This window comes from Styela clava, chromosome 2, assembly GCF_964204865.1.
Source record: "Styela clava chromosome 2, kaStyClav1.hap1.2, whole genome shotgun sequence".
Taxonomy (NCBI): domain Eukaryota; kingdom Metazoa; phylum Chordata; class Ascidiacea; order Stolidobranchia; family Styelidae; genus Styela; species Styela clava.
Genome location: NC_135251.1, coordinates 22,210,638 through 22,229,756, shown reverse-complemented (window position 1 = coordinate 22,229,756; position 19,119 = coordinate 22,210,638). Strand labels below are relative to the sequence as shown.

The 19,119-nt window shown below is 33.0% G+C and overlaps 2 protein-coding genes and 1 pseudogene across 2 annotated transcripts; all 3 read right to left on the bottom strand.

Moving 5' to 3' along the window:
* Positions 1 to 35: 35 nt before the first annotated feature.
* Positions 36 to 10,195, bottom strand: LOC120335368 (glucosidase 2 subunit beta-like). Its single transcript, XM_078109769.1, has 13 exons — positions 10,031 to 10,195; positions 9,249 to 9,410; positions 8,863 to 8,961; positions 8,386 to 8,513; positions 7,739 to 7,953; positions 7,360 to 7,438; positions 6,510 to 6,617; positions 5,885 to 6,118; positions 4,336 to 4,478; positions 3,733 to 3,822; positions 3,292 to 3,366; positions 2,856 to 2,955; positions 36 to 2,477 (listed from the first exon to the last, which is right to left on the bottom strand). Exons 1-13 carry the CDS (start codon positions 10,131 to 10,133, stop codon positions 2,340 to 2,342), a joined length of 1,674 nt encoding a protein of 557 aa, XP_077965895.1. The 5' UTR covers positions 10,134 to 10,195; the 3' UTR covers positions 36 to 2,339.
* Positions 10,196 to 12,030, bottom strand: LOC120335457 (saccharopine dehydrogenase-like oxidoreductase). The gene has a single exon (XM_039402958.2). It carries the CDS (start codon positions 11,902 to 11,904, stop codon positions 10,630 to 10,632), a length of 1,275 nt encoding a protein of 424 aa, XP_039258892.2. The 5' UTR covers positions 11,905 to 12,030; the 3' UTR covers positions 10,196 to 10,629.
* Positions 12,031 to 12,532: 502 nt separating this feature from the next.
* LOC120335458 (saccharopine dehydrogenase-like oxidoreductase pseudogene) lies at positions 12,533 to 14,736 on the bottom strand (annotated as a pseudogene).
* Positions 14,737 to 19,119: the final 4,383 nt, after the last annotated feature.

Below are 19,119 nucleotides of genomic sequence, written 5' to 3'. Positions count from 1 at the left end.
ACTATCTTTCGAAACTATCTGACATCATCATCAGGTGCTAATAAGACTCATTTAATTGCACTTTTTATTAGATTTTGCTTCGACTACGGACAATAGAAAAGTTAGTATTGAATAAACATGTTTAAGGAGTACGACGAATTTTTTCAAAACGCAATACCAAGCATTGATATACGACATTCTAAATCTGGTTTCCAAACTCCCATTGTAAAATCCAATAAATCAGTTTCTTATGCAACTTATAAAATGAAAAAAAAAATATATACTCAAAATCTAACGTTGTTGGAATTATCCAGCTCTATGGGTATTTGCTATTGAAGGGTAAAGCATTCGTAACAATTATATTTTAGAATAGAAAGATTCAAAGTATTGTTCCACAAGTGAAAATATCCTAATGGGAAATGAATTTTGTTTTATGGTAATATCAAAATTTTGCTAAAGAATGTAATCATTCGAAATCTGTGTAGGCACGAATTGCTGAAATAGTGAGTTATAACGATATAAGTATATTTTTTCAAATTCTGAACTTAGAAAAAATTATCCAGTATGTTTTCACAAGCGCTAATCAACATTTACATTAAACTAGCTTGGCGAACACAAAAAATCATAATTTTGTGCCAATTTAGCATTCACAAACCGATAAACAGAGTTTTCTTACTGAAGTTAAATTATCCTTCGATGGATATATTACATGTATTGATAACATTAAACGTTATACATACATAAATTTCCCCAAAAAGCGTGAAATCAAATTAGAGCTAGTTGACGGAAGAAATAATTTGAAAGCCGCCATTTAATTTTATATCTAAACTATGACTCATTAATATAGGACCCTACTGTTATTTACTACTGCAACATTTTAAGAGAATAGCATTTTCTTGAGCTATTCCTCTAACATGCTTGGATGCAAATATAATCTCTTCAAATTGACTACAGCATCCTTTTACAATTCGAAGTTATGGCTTGAATAAGTGACAACAAAAATAGCAGTACATAGCAAAGAACTAATACAATGTGAACTCTAACATCTATATATTCATCAAATGCAGAGAAACAATATTAATATATAACTAATGTTCATTTCATTAGGCTTAGCAAAAAAAAAACATTTCCTAAAGTTCTCAAGCAAGATAAATTCGCGCTATGCGATAGCACAATTCTTAAGCTGAACAGCGGGATAAATATTCTTATGCAGATATAGGGAGAAAATAAACTTGACAAAAACATCAATGAAATAACAATTTGATAGTTGATCGCTCGACTTAAAATGGATACAGAATATCCTAAATATATTTTAATTATAGCCGGCATTATTATCTGAAAGATTGCACAGATAAATCACACTTTATTTTACTCACAACCGAAAGCAAATAGGAAGGACTACACAATGAAACTTATTTCAATTTGAAGCCGCCAGGTACACACAAAATCAATTGAACGTTGAATTCGTTTGAAAATCAGACACAGTCAATTTAATAGGTGCAGGTAGGTAATAATTAATTTCGGAAATATTATAGAATTCATTATCGGAATGTGCTCACTAGAAGCATAACCACAATATTTTTTTAAAAGCGCAGAAAATTTAATCAAAAGCGAAATCTATGTGATGACAGACATGGCAGAGACTATAGAATATTTATTGAATGTTTAGTAAAATTAAAAATGCCAAGAAATATGAAGATGCTATGTAGTTCAAGTAAATATATATAGAAAATTTTTTTTTAATGAGAAAAGCTGATATTTTAGTAAGCAAGACTGATTACACAGACCGTAAACAAAAGTTTTCAAATAACAGCCCAAAAATGATTAGACGTAGCAAAACAACCTCCTTTGCCAAGTTTCTATCCTCATTTTCAGATCCAATGCCTTCAAATGTGCAATCGATAAGGGCTTTGTATTATTTGTCAATAAGTCTAACCAAATTTTAATGCCTTCCACATGAAAAAAAATTAGGGTATTTAACATTTTAATAAATAAACTTAATTAGTATGTTGTGATCATCTATGAATAGGGCTATGAAAACTACAATGATTTGTGTGTGAATAGTAAATGGTAATCTTCTCTTCAACCAATACTGCAAAGTTTCAATTCAAAGCGACAAAACAAAAGAACTTGTGCGGAACATTTTGACAAATAAGTTCAACTAATACAGCGGAAATTAAAGTAACATGTGAACTGTTGGCTTTCATACAATTGAAACAATCGAAACATTTCAAGTCAAGAGTGTATTAATGACTCGCATCCTATCAAAGATAAACTGCTGGACATCTAAGTTTTGCAGAACCGTATGAAAGTAGAAATCTTTGCATAAGTCTATTTCCCTATTTTTTTCAGTCATTGTATTACAATTCATCATGTGCGGCATCTGGAACATGGATGGGTTCGCAAGCAGCAGGAGTGACAAATTCAAAACGGTATTCACATCTCGAAGGCTCCGAGGCCGATAACAATTTGTTTTCATCTCCACATGCAATTCTCACCTACAATGAGACAAATGTAGGGTGTTAAAAAAAATCGTTTGGCGAACATTTTAAATTTTCAAAGTTAATATTTGGTCTTCAGAAAGTAAAAATGCCAAAACCAGAATTAGTCAAAAACAAATATGCTTCAGTGCTCTCAAACATTCAGTGACGATTTCAGAAAATGATGCTCTCTCTACAAATATGGATAAGGACATCCAGGCCTAATAATGACAGCTTTAGATATCATTTTAACAACCTCTTGAAACATGTATAATGGCAAATGATTGGCCCTTTTGTTTTTGGTTTTATTTTGACGTTTATTGTGAGTTTTTGCAAGTTTTAGTGTTTTTGGTCGATTTTTGACATTAGTTGACATTTAACAATGTAATAACTGACCTCTGTTGACCTATCAGGTCCATTCCAACACTTGACACCACCAGTATATTTCATTGCGGAATATTTGCTAGTTTCCGGACCACTCCAAGATCCCCAACGTCTGAAAAAGTTTTAGAATATCATTCATTTTGTAGTTAGAAACTCGACAATGATATTGAATCACTATTTACAGTAGATCATGTTACAATCAGAAGCTTTTAGTACAAATGAAAGCATAAGTACTTTTACGCAACACCGGAAAAATGAAGATCCTTAGAGAAACGAAAGGAAAAGATCATATTGCCTGCAAAATGATATTCTACGTACAATATTATGATAAACGAGGACATATATCAATATAGCTCGGTTTACCACCACTAATTTAAATATTTCCTACCGATACGCTTTTGAATATAAATTTACACAATCTTAATTTAAAAAAAAATTATTATCTCACCCCAGACTTGTTTCTGATCCTCCACCCTTTGGTTTTTGTACAGTTTTATCAAATGGACATATTCTGTATGTGTATCTGTGAAGAAGCAAAGTACAGTACATTGAAGAACAAAAAAAGGAAATAAACATACTACGCCCTACAGAAGTTTGTTTGATTTTAGCAGGGGTGTGCAACCTTGAAAAAAGGGGGGCCAGATACAAATAACTTTAAAACCGTGGGCGGACCTTTATTTAACATATGCTTTCTAGCAGATGCAGGCACAAAAATTTGGGTTCTTGATCTTCTTATGACATCCGTTGATCGCTTTGCGCGAGCTAGCTGTTAGGGAATTAAATTTCTGACTCTCTTAGACAAAAATATTTTACTTGACTATTTCTCAATGAGTAGGATATTCAGTCAGAAGTAAACTAAGAGTCCCACAGGCTCTTTGAAACAACTTACTCATGTGTATCTAAATCAAAACATTTTCCTTGTAGTTCTTTATATGCTTGGTCATTACCGAAATCCATTTTCAAATTTTTCTCCAGAGACCTGTCGAAAAAAAATATAACAAGAATGTATCAAATACCGAATATGGAAATTAAAACAGTACATTGTCCCAATGCTTTGTAACAAATGTAATACGCTGAATACTTATTTTATTACTTTTAAAACACAAAACAGCTACTGTGAATTGGTTATAGCACATGAATATGCTTGCCACCAGGAAACAGCAGGATATTAGAAAATGAAACACACTACAGAAAAACACTATTTCTTGAATCATACTACATAAACAAAGAGAAGAATTCGATAAATGATAATGATGGATGGTTCCTCTGCTATTGTCCATGCATCTGAAACACATAATTGGTTACCTATTTCCATACCAGACATAGACTGATCACTGGACAGAGAGGCTGTGGTTCGCCATAGGATTAGGCTTCCCCAGGATAAATAGAAAAATCCTACTCATAATCATCGATATAACATTTGATTAATATATATATATAGCATGCTTTCTTGCTTTGGGCAAATGCTTATGACCATATACAGTAAACTTACGCGATTTCTCTTTCCAAATCTTTTTTCCTCTTTTGTTGTTCTTCATGTTCACGTCTTGTTTTTTCAGCTGCTTCTATTAATGCCTTAGTATTGTCAGTCCAAACTGGTTCTGACGGTAAATTTATTTCTGGTATTTCTTCAGGCTATAAAGTACAAATTTTATTAATATATAAATATTTAATGAAGAATTCGAATACTAATATAACACAGTACAATATTTCAATTGCCCAATTATGAAATAGAAAACTTGGTTCATTTATGATAATTATTTACAACGGTTGTAAGTATGCTATACATTATCGTTCTTTTTTTTCACTTAACAGAAACAAAAAAATCTTATTGATCCTTGGGCATCTAGGATAGAATGTTCAAATAAGAACTGCTATTAATAATTGTGTCTTAAACATTCATTTAATTAAAAGAAACATTATTTTATATTTCTTCATTTACATATCTTTACATTGTAAATTCTCGTTGACGAAGTGGCAAAATATTGAAGCTTTTATTAGTCACCGAGACCAAATGCAACCAAGGTATTAAGCATATATCAGAAAATATTCAAACTAGAGTTCCAAACATGATCTAACATGATCTAATTAATAATAACTATCACCACTAATTTTCACACGAACTCTACAGAAATCAAAACCATAGCACAGCACAAATGTACTTAAAAATCAGCGACATCGCTTCTTCACATGGTCTGTTTCAGACTGGTAACGATAGATTACATCAAAGTTAGGTTTACAAATTTGCACACATAAACAAAGCAAACTGTTAATGAGGAAAGAATTTATAGACACTTCGAATTATCATCGCATCAGATCAGTAAATCACACATATCTTATTTTAATAACAAATTGTCAATAATTTACTGCAAAAAGATGCATAATTGATGCAAAGTCAAATTAAAAGAAAAACAAGCAAAACATTAACCAAAAAATTTGGGTTGCTCAATTTTAGGATAGATTACTAATCTTTTTAATTTTACATAAATGGATATATTTGACAGGCATGATTCATTGATGACATGTTTGATAATCGGGCATGTATATTATAATCAGATGCCCAGTCAGTTACATTGTTACATTATTAAGCTACCATCATTAAACCGCAATATAAGGTACCGGTAATCACTCTGAGTCTGAGCTAATACAGAAAAAAGCACAATACCACAAATATTATATATTGATATCGTAGAAAGAGTTTCTCCAGATAATATATAGAATAGTGCAGTAACAATCATTAATAAAAAGTGGTGTGGTTTGAATTAACAATTTATCGTAATTAATGTTGAAATCTAAACTTTCTTCAACAACATAGATACATATAGACTAGTTATGACTGAAATCTCAAGGATAATTTCAATATATGTAACAATATACGAAAAGTACTAAATTATGGTAATGAATTGACAACTCTATATTTCCTGACAAATTCTGAAGACTGAATTATACTCTACTCCAATATGGATTCCTCCTTTGCAATGAATGAACAACAAAAAATCCTATTTCCTAGTCCCATATAATTTATATCAAACAAACCTTACCTTTTCTTCCTGCTTCTGTTCAACCTGTTCAGCTTGAGAATTTTCCTTTTGCGGCTCGCCTTCCTCCAGCTTAGCTTTCATCTCCATATCTTCCTCCTCCTCGCTAAGATCATCATCATACCCTTCATCTTCCAAATCTTCTTCATCATGATAATCATCATCATCTTCCTCTTCATCCAGATCATCATCTTCATGATCATCATCGTGGTGTTCCTCTTCATCAATTTCTTGATGCTAACATTTGCGGGATAAAATGGGAACACTGATTTTTTTCGAGTGATTGTTTTGATTTCAGAATTTTTAGCCAGAATATAATTATACTGAAGTAAATCTATCCAAGAGAAAAACAACATGCGTTCATGCAATCACAAATAAAAACTAAACAATCTGGAAAAATCAAATCAGTTTCAAGGAGCAGAGACAATAAAAAGTTTAAACTAATAGCTAACCACTCATTCAAATATCACCTCCCAGTACCAGAAAGTATAATTTCAATCGTTGAATAAATGTTCCCATCATCCACGCTCTCTTAGGTAAATTTTGAAATACCTGTTTTATGGTAATCATCATCTCATAACAATATTAAGAAGATCAACTTAAACAGTTCAATAATGTTCAGACATACCGGTGCCTTTACAGGTTCAGTAGGACGAGATATATACTTTTCACTTATGATTTTCCAAGTATTTTCAATAAAGTATGGTGCTTCAGCCATATCACCTCCTAATAATGCCTGATGAAAGAAAGCATTATGAAGTCAAGGATTTATTTTTAGTAGGTATAAACGTCTGATACCAAAATTCAATTAGTTTGACAGTCTAATACAGGGTTGTGCAACCTGCGACCCACGAGGAAAAATTGTGTGCCCGCGAATAAGTGCCCATTTTGAATGGTGTGTGGCCTGTGAAACAAGTTTTTAATTTAGTTCAATCTATTACGTACAAGTAATTCCAATCCCTTTGCGTTGCGTCTATACCTAAGTCCAATTTATTATCAATGACTATGAAGTTACAATGCCCCAATAGCTTGCTTGTGCGAAGTAAACAACACATGTCATAAGATCAATGACCATAAATTTTGTGCCTGCAAATACTAGGAAGCCTAATTTAAATAGAGGCCCGCGGTTTCACCCAGTTATTTGTATTTGGCCCTCCAGTATTAAGAGTTCCACACCCTAGGTCTAATACATCACTTTGCAACTCATTTAATTATCTTTTAACTTGATACACTGTCCGGCAAAATCGTAAAATATATATATGTCAAATTTTATATGACAGTGGAAAAAAGTCATAACTTCAGGATCTAGAAAAACGAAATTTACACAAAAAAACGGGATATTTGCTACTAAAAATTCCTAAAATATCACACATTTCAAATTCGATTCAGAAAAATTGAAAATACATACCGGTAAATATTTAATAATTCCTGATTAAAACATAGATGTATGAAATCAGTGAAAAAAATTAAAAAATTACCTTGATTTCATCATCTGCTAGAACACCATCCAAATTTGTGTCAAGTTCTGTATGAGATTTCATTTCTTCAACAGAAATGCTGCATACGGAAGACACGAATCAGTTATGCCAAGTTAATTATGTATGTTGGCGTCAACAACAAAAAAATTTCCTTTTATCAATAGGTAGAACACTACCTACATTGTCATGGAAATTTTTTGTTGGAGTATAATCTCTGGCATAGTCCCAATATATGCTACAGATACTAAAACAGCAAATCCCTCAAAAATGTAGCGATTCATAGATACAAATTATTTATTGTAAGACTCTATAAATATTTATCTGTACTGCCTAATTCACAAAGATCATCTTGCAAAATAATAATCTGCACACTACTAACCTTCCATCTTTATTTGAATCAAGTTCAGTAAAAGCATCTGCAGCTTTTCTTGATTCTTGTTGTTTTTGAACTCTGGATTTGAAATCATTCCATGCAGTCTGTTCGGTATCTTTTGCTACAGCTTCTGCTTGTTCTGTTTCTTCTTTTTTGATTCGAATTTCATCTTCCAATCTCTTGATCTCCTCAATTTCAATTTTCATTGTCTCTAATTTTTTCTGTGAAAAAGGTTAGATTGCATTTTTGATAGTGCATTGTGTTAAATGTTATCCCACCTTTGTAAATTCGAATTCTAAGCAGTCAATTGAGTGTGAGAAGATCGACTTTGTTTTCATAAGGTAATGCATATGACCACTGGCTGCATATGGCTTTCACCCCCATGTATATGAAATGATTTTTTGGTTAAGAATCGTTATTAAATTCAACCTAACTTTGTTACTGGGCAAGAGGCCTTAGTACCCCATATAATTGAGCCCTAATATCAGCTTTCGTTATTAAATTCGACCTAGTCTGGCCACTGGAAAAGAGGCTTTAGTGCACCATATAAATGATCCCTAATATTCTTCTTCCTCTCTTCTTTTCCAAGTTCCAAGATATAAAAATCCTATCCCAGAGTTAGTCATTAGTCAGGACAGCTCAGAGAAACCCACCTGATTTTCATTCCTGAGAGCAATCCCCCTGTCCGAATATTCTTTACGAACTTGAATACCTCTGCTCGCTGCTGCAGCTTGCTTCTGTAAATATTCTCTTGCTGCTTTCCATAACTCTTTACATGTATCTAGGAAGTCATGTAAGAGTTGATTAACACAAAACATGCAGTTAGTTTCCAGACTGCAAGTAACAAACACAGTTAGGGGTAACCACAGAGAGCTATTTTATTTATTTCACAAGGTAACCTGAGCTTTATAAAGACGTTTTTCATCAATTTGAGTAAAATAAACTATTTAATAAAACATTTCAAGCATTAGTCATGCCAGCCTTGACTATTGTATTGTCAATCTACATTTATCTTTGATCCCAGTTCATACAAACTCAGATATATATATTTCAAACAAAATCCAAATAAATTTAGTGTTTCAATATCCTGATTTAGGTAATTTATGTTCATTCAGAGTGAAGCAACTTACCAGTACAAAGTCCTTCAGTTTTCCACTCATCACTTCCATCACAGCAATCACATATTCCATCATTAACACGAGATGATGGAATATTTAACGGTCGATATCCTGAGGAAATTGAGAAGAAGATTAAAAATTTATCTGAACCTAATAAAGCTGGACTAAAGTCTGAGATTTGAAATTTTGAGCTTCTACAATATGCAGCTCCGAAAGTAAGGAATTTCAGTCGTTCGAAAGTTTTAACAGGAACGTAAAAAAGCATGCAAATGCCAAGTTTTCAATCCAAATTTCTTTATATCAGGGGCAGATCTCCCTCAAATTTGAGAATGATGAAATTATCAAGGTTGCATCAGATTATTGCCTCTGAGATAATATTAGACTATGATGTAAAATACCTGCATTTGTACAATGAAACTGTCCATTTGGGCAGGCTGATGTTCCAGGTTCATCGGATCCATCATTGCAATCACAATAATCATCATTTACTTGAGAAAACGGAATAGTTCGAGATCCATCAAAACAAGCAAAATTTTTGTTTGGATCATAAAACACCTTTTCTGAAATAGAATTGATTTGAATGTGACTTGACAGTGATCACATGATATTATAATAAATCAATTTTGGACATTAATATTCGGAATGACTTAGACAGCTTTGAGAATATATCAAATGCAGACAATCTTTCTCCTGACATACATAGGGTAAAAAATTAGGGTTCCATGAGAGTTCCTCGTTTTTGAGTGATCTATGTCAATTTCCCAACACCTATTTATATGGAACAGCATAACCTGGTTTAACCATTATTAAGAACAAAAACAGAACAATGTGAATATGTGCATAAATATTGGATTGAGCAACATAGAGCCATGTTTAGAAGTTTGTGAGAGAAATGCAAGAGCCGAAAGAATAAATTTCTCGCATTTTAACTTCTGTGTTATTGTCCAAGTGTCAAAATATTGAGTTTCCATACAATTAGTCAGAACTTTTGAATTTTTATGTAATGGGGTTCCATATTAAGCTCAATAGCATATCACAGGTTTCATGGAGATAAAATGTTTGAAGAGCACTTGTATAGTTGTATATCCTAATAAATAAAAAAATAGATCATTTTTTTAATTTGATGACAATTCAAGATTCAATCTAGCATGAATTACAAAGGCATAATTTGTTAACTTACTTGTTAGTGATACACCTCTAGGTCTGTCAACTTTGCTCAATTGAGCTTGTACTATTCCAACAGTTGCAGCCAAAAATGCTATGTTCACAACATTCCATTTCATGATGATGAACAGTGATGAAAACTAGTCAGAAAATTAAAAGACCTATACCCATAAAGTGGTGATCTGTAAAATTAATGCAAAATCATTCAATAGCAAATTGGTCAGCAATACAGTTAAATTGCTTTAAACAAGAGTTTTAAAAAGATAAACAATAAAACTAATTCTTATATGTTGATGAATGAAAAATCAATGATTTCTCAGCAACTGGACAAATTTAAATAATCAAGCAAAGATCAACTATAAACTGGCCCTAAATTAATATCCTAAATATTGCTTGAACAAAATATTTATATAAATACTTATAAAACATTTATTAATGAAATTAAGCATCAAATAAATTACAGTGTCCAGAATATAATAAACTGTAATACAATTAAAAGTGTAATAATTTGCAATTTTAGAATTTGAAATAATATAATTTAATGTAAAATAATATAACTATATGTAAAATTGTAAATGCATTTTATGTTAGCATGCATAGTAAATGGTAAAGTTTTTATTCCATAACTTGAAATGTAACTCCACTCTTCTGCAACTTCTCTATTATATCAGTTGATCTAAAGGCAGGACCTGGAGTAAACACGCCACCACCCTCTGGTAATTTTGATCTCTCATCTTTCACAGTAAAAGCAGCTCGCACCATCACAATAGGAGTCAGAACATACCCCAATTCTGGGCCTTTAATTTTCATTCTCATTTCACAATCCAATGGCTTTTTTACACCATTTGATTCTGTAAATTCACCAGAATCTAGTTGTTTTTTATATCCTTTGCATTTCATAAAGAACTCAAATCCACTTTCTGCCATTTGCTCCTCTGTTGGACCTTCCTTGGTAAATCCACCTGCTGAAAAGAAACTTGGATTATCCAGAAGGAGTTTCTTTCCCCATGATGTTAATGTGAAAAGCTTCAGGATTACAGCAAATAAAAGAATACTAACGATTCTTTTGAAACTCAAGGCAAAATACATTGCAAATTGAGCAGGTATTTCCCCACATTCTTCGTAAAAGTAACGTTGGCTTCGTTTTACTACTGAAACATCAGCACCAAAAAATGGAAGAGCATATGTTTTTTGTTCTTTATCATAATGAATACTTTTTACATTCAATTTTGGACCACATAAAGGCAGTGGTTTACGAGATACAGCTTGTCGCAATTTTTTCAGTGAGTTGAAATCTGAAATGCCATGAACTAATGACGCGTAAGTCCCATAATTTCCAGTCATTCCTTTGGGGCCAAATTTCATGGAAAAATAGTTTTCTACAGTAGAGAGTGTGCCATTAAAATTTTTCTTTGCGAAAATCATGCCAAGTTCACTTGGGATGCAATCGAAGCCACATGCATTAATGATATACACTCCCTTAGCTTTGGCAGCTTCATGATACTTCATTGACATCCGTTCCATAAACTCTGGTTCCCCTGTTACATCGACATAATCAGATCCACACTCTACGCAAGCTTTGACCACTGCTTCCCCGAGAAACTTGAAAGGACCAACACAATCTAGAACAAGACTTGATTGTTTGCACATATTCAATAGAGATTGTTGATCATCAACATTGGCAACGATTAATCCAATTTTATCGAGAGGAAAACTTAAACAAGAATCAGTTGATAGCCAGTTTACAACATCTTCTAACTTCTTTCTACTTCTTCCAGCAAAAGCGATTTTCACTTCTTCCCCTTCGGAGTCTTTAATAAGCCGTTTGCAAACATATTTCCCAGTAAAACCAGATGCACCAAATACAACGAAATCATATTCCTTCGCCATATTATTCCATATATTTAATATTACAAATTATTGAAAATTTAATATCTAGCAATTATTAAAAATATAATTTGTTATTAAATTAAAAAAGCAAGAAGATCGGCATTACATAATATGAATAGGTAGTATAGATATTATGACAAAATTAATTTTCAACAAATTAATCACAGAAACTGATGAAGGGAGATATGAACTAAGATACGGTATTTTAAGAGATCTTCATCCATATCGCTATCTTGTACATCAAAACTGACAACCTATTGGTGTATACGAATGGCAATATTGCCTGCAAAAAAATTCAAGCATATTTATGTTTTTAAAATTATAGAAAAATGTCTCGAGATGTGACATACCATGTATATTACAATCATATTTTTGCTACAATATAGAAAAAAAATTAATAGAACAAATTTTGCACTTTTAAGTTTCATTGGAAATTGCACTCATAATATATATATACATTAGATAGCTAGCAAAAGAGCATTCCACCATGGAAATTATTAGTCAGAATTTTTTAAATAACAATCGATAAAGTATTCTAAAGTGTAATATTATAAATTGCATTAAGATACACATCCCAATCAACTAAAATTAGTTTTGAAGAAACCTCTTTAAAAATTGTATATTATAAAAAATATTTATATATCAGAATAAATTAATGTTGATAGCAAATGTACAGTGTTATCAATTATAAATAATAATTAAGTAATTAATCAATAGAAATCTAGAATTCAAAAAACATGAAAGAACTAATTACTAATTCGGAACAAAAAACTTTCAGTCCAAAACTTCAAATTTTATGCCTCGTTCATGTAATTTTTTGATTATTTTTGTATCTCTGAAAGCTGGTCCAGGTGAATATACACCACCATTCGAGGGTAATTTACTCCTCTCTTCTGCTATTGCAATTGCAGATTGCACCACAGCAATGGGTGTCAATACATATGCTATTTCTGGACCAGAGATTCTCACTGTCATTTTTGCATCCAGTGAATCACTTGACCCATTTTTGGCCTTGAATTCATCAGTGTCAATTTGTTTCTTATATCCCTCACAGAACATAAGAAATTCAAATCCACTTCCAGCAATTTGCTCCTCAGTGGGACCTTCTTTGCTGAAGACACCAGCCGTGAAAAACTTAGGATGATCCAGTAGAAGCTTAGTTCCCCATGAAGTCAATGTGAAAATCTTCAATATGATACCAAACAGCATAATTGCAATAATCCTTGCAAAACTAGTGGCGAGATACATAGTAAACTGCAGAGGGATTTCATTGTACTTTTCAGCATAAAACTGTTGGCTTTTCCTAACAAGCATTGGATCAGCACCCAGAAATGGAACAGCATAAGTTTCTTGCCTGCGATCATAATGAATATTCTTCTGCTTCAATTCAGGTCCACATATAGGAGGAGAGCTTCTTGCAAACAAATTTGCCAAAAGATCAAAATTGGAAGAAATATGGACTATTGAAGCATATGTTCCAAAATTTAAGCCCAGTCCTTTTGGTCCTACCCTGGTTGAAAAATAGTTTTCAACCGTTGCGAGGGTTCCACTAAAATTTCTTTTGGCATAAATGACTCCCAGCTCACTCGGAATGCTATCAAATCCACAGGCACTTACTATGTAAACTTCTTTTGCAATAGCAGCATCATGATACTTCGTCATGATCATTTCTATGTATTCTGGTTCTCCTGTTATATCAACGTAATCAGATCCACCATCAATGCAAGCTTTAACCACTGCTTCGCCATAAAATTTATATGGACCAACACAATCTAACACAATTTTGGATTGCTTACACATGCTTAGAAGAGATTGGCTATCATCTACATTAGCGATGATGAAACCTATTTTATCGATGTCGAAAGACAAGCTAGAGTCTTCTGTTAACCAACACAACACATCTTCTAACTTCTTTTTGCTTCTTCCAGCGAGAGCAATTCTTCCATTCATGTCACCAACCTGATTTAGAAGTTCTTTGCAGACATATTTCCCAGTAAAACCAGATGCTCCGAAAATAACAAAATCAAACTTTTTGGACATATTGCAGTATTGATTAACGAGCTAGTGCTACTGTGCTAAGAATTATAGGCTACTATAGACTATATTGTATAATCAAAGAATCATGAATATTGAAATACTGTTGTACAAGTAGAGCGATACCGATACCATTTTACTGTAATAAATGACTAAATCAAATGCTGAAATGAAAATAGGCTCTGCAGTGCAGGATGCGATACCGGTATTATCAACTAATTTTTTTTCTGATACCCTCAAAATTTAAATGAAATAACACTATACACATTCACATATACACATTATACACAATATACACATACAATAACACATTCAATACAGTAATAAAGCATAACAGATTTATCAAGTAACTTATCAATGAACTCATCCCTTTTTTTTTCTAATTTTGTTCCTTCCCCCATATATTTTCTTGCAGCTCTCAGCTTGTACAGTTGTATTTGAACATTTTGTTTGCAGGGTTGATTGGTAAGTATCCTTTTCTATATATATATAATAATTTTTAAAAATCCCATATTGTCCCCTTCACACATGCAATACAGCAATAATTAGTTCTAATATTATATTGGTATCCCATTTAGTAGGAAATTTATAGTTCTGATATTGCAATGAAGAGGTGCCATGTTACACCCTTTCCAGAATTGTGGCACATAAATACATTCGAAAAATAGATGTATCCATTGTTTTTACAGAGCCTAAATAAATTCCAAATGAGTTGAGCTGACTATAAACATAAAGCCATACAACACGGTCCGACGCCCGACGCGTGTCCAATTCGGGATATGAGCCCAATTGTCGGTCAGTGATCCATTCCCATGATGCGATGTGATAGGGTTAACATTGTTTTGGGACATAAAGTTTTTTTATTGTTTAGATATATTGTATATGACATATATAATGATACCCAGGTGAGTGTGGAGTATATAATGTTGAGCAATTTTTTTAAGTGGATTTAAAGTATTCGGTCCAAGATGACGCACATCCTGAACCCTAACCTGGTAAACATACAATGTTCAGGTTGTGCGCCATCTTGGTACGAATAATTCAGGAGCGCCTTTTTGTTAAAAACAATTATTTCGTAACTGCATGGTCAACGACTAACATACCGTGCTTGTTTAGTTTTTAGATTTCATTCCATAGAATTTGTATGCTGTTCTAAAGAATACTAGTTCCAGCTTTTTCATTCATTCAAACCGCGTGTTGAAAGTAAGTTTTGTAATATTGCGTGTTGGTTTCCAACATCCTTAAATCGGTGATGCCAGTAAATCTTTAATACGAAAAGATCAGTAACATCTGCAATAAAAACAGCAGTAACCACTCAAATGACAGCTGGGGGATGAATACTCTTAGTATCTGCTCCAACGCGTGCCTCTTACAGTCTTACCAGTTTACATGAGTGCCAATTGGTATCTATGCTCAGCCAGAGACTAAAAAATTCGGACTGCAGTTGGCGTGACGAAATGTTTTTAAATATATATTCTACAATAAGATTATTTGATTGCATACTACTGGAAGTTCCGCCTTATATGTCCTTTCCCATTGCACTATTTCTTTACTGATATTTGATAATATGACGCTCATCTGACATAGTCTTAAAGTGTGTAGATGGGTATAATCTTTTCCACGCTGTTCAGATGGGAATGCGCAAATAGCCTATATATCATCACGCTAATAACCGAATTGCGTAAGTCATTTTTGCCGATTTTGAGTCTTTTATAAAATAGGTATTTATGTAATGCGGCGCACCTGTCTGTTAACTCAGATTTAATTTTTAAGAATTCCGAAACCCATAAAACTGGAGATTTGGTATGACATGCACATTTGTGCAATTGTTTCGTCATAATGAATTATCATTGTTACCGCAGGACTATTGTGACGTCACAAAGGCAAAATAACATCGGCGAAGTATTTTTGAGTTTTTGCATCTCGGATTCTAGCTTAGCGCGTATTAATTTTATTTTATACTACAGAACAGGAAGGCGTGCACTTGTGATATTCACTGTCCGAGTCCAATTCACCTTGGTTGGCTTTTATATTGGATGTATTGCTGTTTTATTCTTTATATTTAATCTTAATCTTATTTCGGTGGGTGTGCAGAACGTGTTATATTGATGAAATATATATTTTCAAACATAAAAAATAATGTAATTAAAACTGATTAGCTATTTTGGGGATTGGACATTGGAGATACTGAGAATTACATTCGTTTTTGGAATGTTTAGTTTTCAGGACTGGTGCATATAGTAAAGTTGCAAAATTGCGTATGTCCCCAAGTCATAGACACATTTCTGCCTAAGTCACAGTGCGTCATTATGACGTCACTTAACTGCGTCATACAAATTAACTTGAATCAGGCTACGATCAAAAAATTGAACCATGGCAAATTATTGAATCTCAATGGCATAACAATATCATTAGGACGTTTTTCTCAAAACTGCTAAAAATGACTTACGCAATTCCGTTATTAGCGTGACGATATAAGAATTGCTAATATTGGTTTGCAATGCGATGAAATCCCATCTTGGCATTTCTGCCTCTCGCATTTGCTGCGTATACTTATCGGGGAAGTTCTGTGGCGTGGTTATCAAATGAAAAAAAAAACATGGGAGTATTTTTCGTACTTCTCTACTACTATCAAACCTTGACATTTTGTGAAAACTTTTTTCCATGCAACCTTTTTTTAAAACATCCCCAACAACCACAATTAATTCTGTTATTAAACTTCCGAAACAAACACATAAAATCATCAACAGATACATATCACCAAGTAGATATTGCTGAATTGATCTTTATTTTACCATTTTTCATGTAATTCTTTTTGATAAACCTGTTATTTATCGTAAATACAGCACATTTGACAATGTTGTAGTGTGACTTTTTTGGCCTCACATTTTTGATATTTGTAGTTAGAGCTCTTGGGGCTCTGTCAAACAAAGTTACATACAAAATATTGGTTGTAAATTGCAAAACTTGATGATGTTGTTGGAATAACTTGGCAATTTACCACCCGTATATCATTCATTGTTGAAAATATCAATAAAATCATAAATTTAAAAATCCGTGTTCGTGAAATTTTTGTTGTAGCTGAATTCCAGGGACAGCATGACAACAGGCAAGAGAAGCACGGTCGCCTCTTTTAGTTTATGACAGGGTTTCTTAAAAAGGGACCCCGTCCTTCTTGGAGGCCGCTGATCGGTTATCTGGGAGCACGAACAAACAGATGGAAATGCGAATATATAATAACAATGTATTTTTATAGAAGAGAAGAAGCAAAAGTGTTGAGAGTCTTTAGTAGTTTGAAAAGCATTAGCATGGAACATAAGAATGAACTACATTCTTTCCCAGGGATATACTATAAAATGTAGCAATTTTCTCATTCTTGTTCTCGTGATATCATTATCTTTCACTGCGTCGTCGTGATCATCCCGCTGCATAACAATTCTCGCTAACAAATAATTGACTGTTCTCCACCGGTTGTATATCCACTTGAACCACTGGCGACTGCATTAGCAGGCTTGTATTGTTAATTGCAACAAAAACGGGTATTTTGAAATAGTACTCTGAAATATACTGTATATATATGGGTCGCGACCCAAAGCTGGGCTCAACAAATACCTAAAAGTTATTGATTTTATTTCCTAGTAAATTTGTGCTTGTGCTAGGTGCTTGCGTAGTTTGTGCATCAAGATTGCGCACAACCTGAACATAGTATTGTAACAGGTTATGGTTCAGGTTGTGCGTCATTATGATGCACAGGTTTGACGAAAAACACTAATACAAATATTGAGCCGTAAAAAAATTGCTCAAGGCTGCAAACTCCACACCAATGTATAAATGATGGACAATGACCCCAAGATGAATAATCACAAATAAAAAAAACTTTATGTCTGAAATCAAACTTGGGCCAAAAAGGTCCCCTTATCTGCCGGACTATCAGACTCACTCACTCACCTAGGGTTAGTTCGGATACCTATATATTTTACTATCCGGATAACGGATATATCCGGGTATTCGTATTTTGAATATCCGGTTAACCGGATAGTTACTACTAGTTTTAGAGAACAAATAACACAAGATTTTTGCGGTGAATTGATCAAAAACCACCGCTTAGTTATATTGTAAATACGCACATATGTATTATTTTTCTCGAATAAGAATGATTGTGCATTTTGATGTTGCATGTGTCTGTAACTAAAAATGTAAGCTCTGTAATCGTACCGATGTACAGCGGAATAATGAAATGAAACATTTAAAAAAAATACTGTGTCCTAATTGTCTTTCCCCCCGACTGCTAAGTTATTTTCTCCTATTCAAATCATATTTAAAGATTTATATTATTTCTTACTTCATTGTTAAATGTTTAGGAAGTTTCTTTTTCTGTCTAGAGCGTCTTTTCTTTACATTTTGTCTCGTACTAAATTTTAATATCGCAGACTCACGATGACCATTTCTGATTCTTCGCACCTTCCTATCAGTTGCAATGAAATTTATTATTGTCATGTATAGTATTTTGTATTCTTAATTGTTTTGTGATTTCTTGCACGACGAAATAAACTTTGTACACATATACCGTAATAGCATACGTATAAATGAAATCCTGAACACGAAAAATTTCGAACATTTTATTTCGGTGAGAGAATTATCCAAAAAAAAAATAGAATACAGGGGGGACAAAGTCCGTGAAAGTGTATAGGGAATATTCGTAATTTGAACAAAATTTATAATAACAAAGAAAATTGATGATTTTGAAAAAACCGAACTAGTCAGCAATTTTTCTAATTTGGAAACTTCACTTATTTAACATGTCACTGTAAATATTCTCACGTTTGTACTAATTAGGCCACAGCTTTAAATCTATTTCCGTTCGAATACCTATACTAAATTAACAGAGCTAAAAGATGGGGCATCATTTTTTGAACAACTTTACTTATCACCCTAGGTGAGTAAATGAAAAACATGACACGATACAAAGTCTGTCAGATTAAACTTTGCTGAAATAACATAGACCATCTTGCAAAGAAATTATTTTGGGAAAGTTCCATGAAAACCATAAATGTAATAACAGCCCTTCCTATAACGGCTCAGCACCATACGATGGCGATGTGCTCGTTAGGGTGATTGGAATAAATAGATCGTACAGGCACTTTATTTTTGATGACGCGGTTCTGTCTGAGTTCCTTTCAA